At 35.3% G+C, this 6,788-nt stretch overlaps 2 protein-coding genes across 7 annotated transcripts; both read right to left on the bottom strand.

Moving 5' to 3' along the window:
- Nucleotides 1–1,700: 1,700 nt before the first annotated feature.
- LOC125223295 (uncharacterized membrane protein At4g09580-like) lies at nt 1,701–6,483 on the bottom strand. 6 transcript variants are annotated; one of them, XR_007176690.1, is made up of 8 exons: nt 6,409–6,483; nt 5,798–6,257; nt 4,796–5,066; nt 4,519–4,689; nt 4,108–4,318; nt 3,197–3,255; nt 2,427–2,566; nt 1,701–2,344 (listed from the first exon to the last, which is right to left on the bottom strand). XR_007176690.1 is itself a non-coding variant. In XM_048126378.1 (4 exons), exons 1-4 carry the CDS (start codon nt 6,031–6,033, stop codon nt 4,187–4,189), a joined length of 810 nt encoding a protein of 269 aa, XP_047982335.1. In that variant the 5' UTR covers nt 6,034–6,468; the 3' UTR covers nt 3,805–4,186. The 6 variants fall into 6 exon arrangements, 1 of the variants encoding a protein (XP_047982335.1); XR_007176692.1 differs by having other exon boundaries at nt 1,701–1,935; nt 2,012–2,344; nt 5,798–6,468; XR_007176691.1 differs by having other exon boundaries at nt 3,193–3,255; nt 5,798–6,468.
- On the bottom strand, nt 1,928–2,504 carry LOC125220406 (proteasome subunit alpha type-4-like). Its single transcript, XM_048122581.1, has 2 exons — nt 2,238–2,504; nt 1,928–2,164 (listed from the first exon to the last, which is right to left on the bottom strand). The coding sequence occupies exons 1-2, from the start codon at nt 2,502–2,504 to the stop codon at nt 1,928–1,930; spliced, it is 504 nt and encodes a 167-aa protein (XP_047978538.1).
- Nucleotides 6,484–6,788: the final 305 nt, after the last annotated feature.

Here is a 6,788-nt window from a genome sequence, read left to right as displayed (position 1 = left end):
ATCTCTTGTCTAGATAATATCAAAGGTTTCTTAATTTGAAAAGATAAGGACCAAAAACACAGTTTCGTAAAAAGAGAAATATGGATTAAAAAAGAAGGGAGAAGATAAAGATAATGATGTGTTTAGAACTACTAGTATATAGCTCAACAGAATTTCCAAGTAGTGCAGCTAATTAAAGTTACAAGTAGGTGCGATGTCAATGCATATATATACATATATATGTGATTCTCGACTTTAACTATTCCTTGCAAACAAACAAAAAAAAAAGTTTGCACTGCCATTATATGCCCATTTTTATATCATTAAGCAAAATACAATAGACGAAAAATAAAATAAACGAGTTCGTTGATAGTATGGTTTAATTTCTTTATTAGTTTTGTAATATTGTTTTGTAACATCTTTTTTTTTTTAATCTACGTTTATTAATTTGATAATAAGTGCATGGGTTTGGGAGGTGAGAGGTCCCTCATGAACAATTAATTTTGTTGGTGGTGACAGATTTGGCTTTATGGACCTACAATATTTTATTCAAGAGAAGTAGTAGAATTTTTGGCAGAGCATAGAGTGCAATATTTGGATTCCAGAACAATTTGAGTACAATCATCCCATTGCTCTAAAAGATATATAAAGTGGAAGTTTTAGAAGAGTAGATCAGAATGCCCCACTCATAAATCAAAAGAATACACACACACACCACCAGCTTTATAGGGAATAAGGATATTGTAGCTTTGCAATTTGCATGCATTCATGCGACCTTTGTATTGAATATATATATTTTATTTGTAAATATTTGGAACCCATGTTCTTCTAGAGATGTGATCAATTGTTAACCTTTTAAGTTGCTAACTCTATTAACTCATCAGCGCAATGTATTAAAAATGTCAACCCAATGACATTAAAATGTCAACGCATAATTTTGTTGACATTTCAATATACAGTTTTGACATTATGTGTTGACATTTTAAAGTCACCATGTTGACAATTTTAATATATTGCGTTGATTAGTTAACAGAGTTAACAACTTAAAAGGTTAGCAGTACAATATTTGAGTGTAAATAAATGCTTTAATTAGTAGGGATGAATAAATGTAATGATATTGCAAACATTTGAGTGGTGCAATAAAAAAGACCTACTATATTCCAAGAATTGATAATGAGTAACGAAGAACTATCAACGTTCTTCTTTATATCTTTTCCACTTTATTGTAACAATAATGCCACTTCCATTACCAAAACCAGAATGATGATACGGAACTCGAATTTATATACTGAAATTTGAACTAGGAAGTGATGATGATTATCACCACATATTTTTGCATATGCTAATGTTTTTGGTTTGCAACAACTTTAAATTGGAAAAGCATTGACACGACAAGAAAATCGGCTGCATGGGGTATTTATGCCTTGGGAGGTGGAAATCCAAAGTGGCCGAGGGAATAATTGTCAATTATATCGTCTACAACCTACACAATCAACTAGTTAAAATGTATACACACATACACTTACATGGCCAACCACATTCACTTTCCTCTTTGCTATCACTTTTGTATGGCATGGTTAAAAAAAAGATGATTTAAACCAATCTTCACAACCCCTCCACTTAAAGTAAGCTAACCTTAGTCACTTTCCTAAAACTTTGCACCCTTGTTTAGTTGTTTTCCATATATAGTTTAAACCTCTTGTACAAGATTTGGTCAATAATTTATGTTCACTAGGATCAATTACAGTATTATTGCAAAGAGTTACTCCAAGAAAATCAGCCTTAATGTCCCACATTTCTGCTAACTCATTTGCAGAAGCAAAATGACAATGGATCAAACAGAGCAAAAAACACTTGGTTTTCCAGAGCACAAACACATAAAAAGCTATTGCAAAGTGGCAACATTACTTGAAAGATGGGAGGCAGATGTACGTACGGATCAAACTCACTAAGCGTCTGCAAAAGTTTGTGTTAATCCCGACTTTACCAACATCTTGTCAAGCTTATCACAAGGGCACATCTGGAACTTCACCTTCCAAGCAGAAAGGAATATCTCGGCCAATTCAAGATTCTCCAAGTTGAGGCTCGTGCTGTCTATGGTCTTGCTGAGCACCTTTATAGCAAGCTGAACGGCCTCTTCTCTGGTGATGTCGTCTTTGTGCAGCTTGGTTGTTTCCCCCGATTGCTGCGGCTCGGGTCACTCATGTAAAGCTGAAACCCGTAGTTCTTTTCCTACCCTGCAAACAGAAAGGAAACACCAAAGGGGTGAAGGCCACCATACTGTGAGTAGCCCTGATTGGTGTCACATAGAGAGTGGACTGGAGCCTTGCGGTGCTGATAAGAATATTGGCATTAGACATGATTCCTGTCACAGCACAAGCTACATGGTCATAAATTTTGTACATCTTCTCAACTGATGTGGAGGTTTCAACTAGTTTGGAAATGACCTTCTTTTCGCCAACTAACTGAACTCCATCTTTAGCCAGAATCCCAATAGCACTCCCTATGATTCCAATAGCTTCCATACTTGGTAGAGGCTCCCTTCCGGTGATCAAATTGCCGTGTGGCTATCATATCTTCGAGACACCTACAAGATCAGAAATCGAATGTTTATCACCGTGAGACGAGAATCAGTAGTCTAAGGCAAAAGATATGGCTAAAGAATGAAGAAATATGTAAAACTGTATTTCCTTAGATGACTACTTCAATGTACTAAAGTTAATAATCCACTAAATTGTGGCAGAAGCAGTTGCTCAAAGAGATGCAGTACTGACGAAATTAGAGGCAAAATTCTTCAGTATTTTAGGCTCATTCCAAAAGCTAAAATCGTGAAAAATTAAAAGCAACGCTTCATAATATGGCACATTCAAAGAGCTATTCGGCATTCTAAGCAAAATCATTCACGAAGAATTGTAAATGAAAACAAAGTACACAAACATTCGCATCCAAAATCCCTAATCAACATAAGCAAATTCGATCAATAAATACGCAAATGGATAACTAATGGCATTAATTCTAACCTAATTAATACAATTAAGCAAATTCGAGATTTTCTACAATCTACAACGGATTAAAACATCGCAAAATGCAACATTTCTGAAATTTCAATAGCTTCACCTTCCCAAGGCGCACAACACAATCTCAGCTAAAAAACACCAATTGAGATAATAAAGATGAGAAGCAAAGCAACAGAGAGATGAAATTTGTACGCACTTACATTCTGATTCACCTATCAAAGCAGAATCACTGAATCAGCAACGAGAGAGCTTGGTTGGTCTGATTAGAAAAACAAATAAACAAAAATCTAATTTTTCTGGGTTTTTTAGTGAAATTTTTACAACTACAGGTATTATTGGGCTTCTAGGAATTCATCAAGCCCCATATCTTAATTTTAAATTGAGGCCATCCATTTCACGACCCACTAAATAAAAATTAAAAACCTAAAACTTAAAATCGATTAATCTTTTTAAAATTATTGATTAGTACTATAAACCTATTTGTCTAACGGATGGCAACTCGGATATCATAATTAAGATGAACTTCATGATATATAAACCAATTACACTTGCGCTTGTTACACGTAATTTGACTTCCAAAAATGAGCATCAATTCCTGTCAACGCAGATCACGATAATTGGACATTATTATTGATCCTTGAAAAAAACTTAAACAACAAATCAAAAAATACTAACAAGATCAAAGACTAATGCATCCGTTTAAATTATTAAAGCTGCAAATACGATAATACTACTTCTGTCACAGAGACGTACGAGATTTAAGAAAATTGTGTTTAGCGAGTTAAATAAAGTAGAAGAGAGAGTAAAGTAAAAGAAAGAATAAAGTAGGTGTGATTAGATGTTTTGTTTTTAGCCAAAAAGAGAAATAACTCAAATAACGTTGGACAACCTAAAATGGAATATGACTCAAGTAACTTGGAACGAAGAGAGCATGAGGTTTCCATTGCTATAATCCTATAACTAGTATACTCTTCAAGTTAGATTTGTTTTGATGCATACAAATTCGATATATCTTGCTACAAGTCCCAAATAAACCAAGGTGAGGATCTGTTAGAAAGAAGACTGAAGCAGGGGTGCGGCATTGTAGGTAGATTTTTCGCCTATTTTGTACCTCAATCAAGGCAGAAAACCAGCATAAGAACTCTCTCATTCAGTCATCCACGAGGATCAGAGTAATTGTACACAAAGCTCTACTCGTAAACCCGCTTCCTCTTCAAAATGGTCGGAAGTAATAAAATTGACCCAATGAGGAAAAGCACGACCAACGTTTTAAGATCGTAGAGGTCTTTCAGTGACTTCAGTTCACCAAGAGCAATCCCAGCCTAGAGGAACGAATGAAACGTGAAATAAATTCTTGATTTTGTAAAAATGAGCAAGGGGACGTTTACTTGGGGGATGATATACAAGTTCAAAAGGATGCAATCCAGCTAGAGGTTGATTAATTTTTATCTAGCTGAGCTATCATCCAAAGTAAATGTCCAGAAATACATGTGATTAAGAAAGTAAAAATCGAAAGTCTTACCCTGACAGTAATATAGGAAGCTGGGACGAGACCAACGACAGTTGCCAGAAAGAAAATATGAAACGGTATATCCACGATTGGTGATGCCAGATTGATGAACAGGTTTGGCAATGTTGGAGTAACTCTCAGAAAGAGCATGTAATTCAGCAACTTCTCTCTCCGCTTTGCTATCTGTAGTATGTGTTTAAACAGAGAGTTTGAGCAAACTAAAGCAGCTCGTGTTACAGACATAAGAATACACAAGTAGTTTTGAAATGTAAAACTGAAGATAATATACCTCAGCCTGGAAATATCTCAGTTTTTCAGGCCACAGCCAGTTGACAATAGGCCTACCAATAAGTTTTGACAAAAAATAGCAGGATGATGCGCCTGCTGTGGCGTTGAAAACTACCAAGAAAAGACCTCTGACTACGCCAAAAAGTGCTCCAGCTAGTAATGACATGAAAATCGTCCCAGGTATCATGAATGTCTGCATGAATATGTAAGTCGAGCAATAACCAAGAATGAACTTTGCTGGGTGTAACTGAGCATAAATTGCAAGATGATCCCTACAGCACATCAAACAAGTATAAATACTAACGAAAAATGGCACACTATATGCTCAGAAAGTGACATTTCTATAAACCAGAAATGGCAGAATTTAAAAACTTGTGTCAAAAAAGATTCACAAAGGGACAATGAAACAAGCAGAGGATTTTAGCCTATTCAGGTTACTATCGGAGACAGTCACCAACCGATTGCAAAAATACTAAAGTAAATATCATACTGCACAACACATGGATATGTATTCAGCCACCAAAGCGCACCACAGTCAATATATAGACTAGACTGCATTGATCAGCATTACACATTGTTGGGCTCCAAAATAAAAACTAAAAAGCCAAGTTATTCGTCGTCATGTATTTAGTTCTTAGCTTTGCTTATATAGGTAACATGCACTCACCAGTCACCATCTTTCACAAATTTCTTTTCCAACAGCCTCACAATTACAAAGATATCAGTATGCTTTTTTATCTCTTGCACTTAATCAATTAATTTGACCTAATAGAGTTCATAATCAACACATACAGTTATAAAGAACATCAATAGCTTTTATCTCTTCAAAGTTAATCAAAATAATTCAAAAGGATTACAGTTCATAATCAATATAAAATTCTCATAACCAAATAACACAAAACAGAATGCAGCATCTACAATTTAAGAGCTACTATTAAAAATGAAAATAGATAATAATCAAGTGATCTCATTAACAAATCAAAATAGAAACCACGCTACGTACTTGAGCGATCGGAGATCGGAGAGCGTGCGGGGAAGCTTTAGCAATTCATACTCCGCAGCCGGCATCGTGAGGTAAATGCACACCAATCCAGTAGAAAATACCAGAAACACCCCCAGCGCCGCCGCGAATTCCCATCGCGACAGAGGAAATCTATCCGCTTTCAACTTCTTCTCCGACGGAGAGTCAGCATTCTTCTCCACATCTCTATCCACCACTACACTCCGCGGCGCCGCCATCAATCAGCTGCGAAATCAACGCCGATACGATTTGGAAGCAGCTGCTTTTGTAGCGATGAAGATTGCTTGATCTTGATTGTAATTAGAAAACCAGAAATTGAGGTTTTTGTATGCTTGATTGCAGCAGCTGGAGGTGCTAATGCTTCTCCCGCCGCTGATGAATTGAATGCGCTGAGGACGAGGAGCATTAAATCGGCCCACACAAACACAAATGAGAAAATTACCTGACACGGAAGAAGTGAAAATCACGAGAAGGGGATCAGAGAGGGATTAGAAAAGGGCGAAAATTCTCAAACTTTAAGCTGAAGAAGAAGAGACAATTTATTGAATTGGACAAAGGTAGATCAAACTATAGCAAGCGGGGAAATAGTATACTGTGTCAATATGAAATCATCATCATCATCAAATAAAACCCTAGAGATTTCAGATGGGTAGTGAACATTTAATTGAACTCAAAGAATATAAATTTTTGAAATGGAACAAGATAAATAAATATAGAGTAGTCGTATCATTTTGAATAATACGATAATGAGTTATAACTATCTCTTTTAATTAAAAAATTCAATTCTAAATAGATAATTATAGAATATATGATAATTGATCACACAACTCATTTCTAGATAGATAAACATATAATAATTATATCTTAGAGTCCTTTTGATTTGAAATATTATATATCACGATTGAATATATATTAATATTATGTTTGGATCATTATGTTTGATCTCTAAGATTGAATCTTATAACTAAAATTA

This window comes from Salvia hispanica, chromosome 4, assembly GCF_023119035.1.
Source record: "Salvia hispanica cultivar TCC Black 2014 chromosome 4, UniMelb_Shisp_WGS_1.0, whole genome shotgun sequence".
Lineage (NCBI taxonomy): Eukaryota > Viridiplantae > Streptophyta > Magnoliopsida > Lamiales > Lamiaceae > Salvia > Salvia hispanica.
Note: the sequence above shows the minus strand (reverse complement) of the source record. Positions and strands in the feature narration are given on the sequence as shown.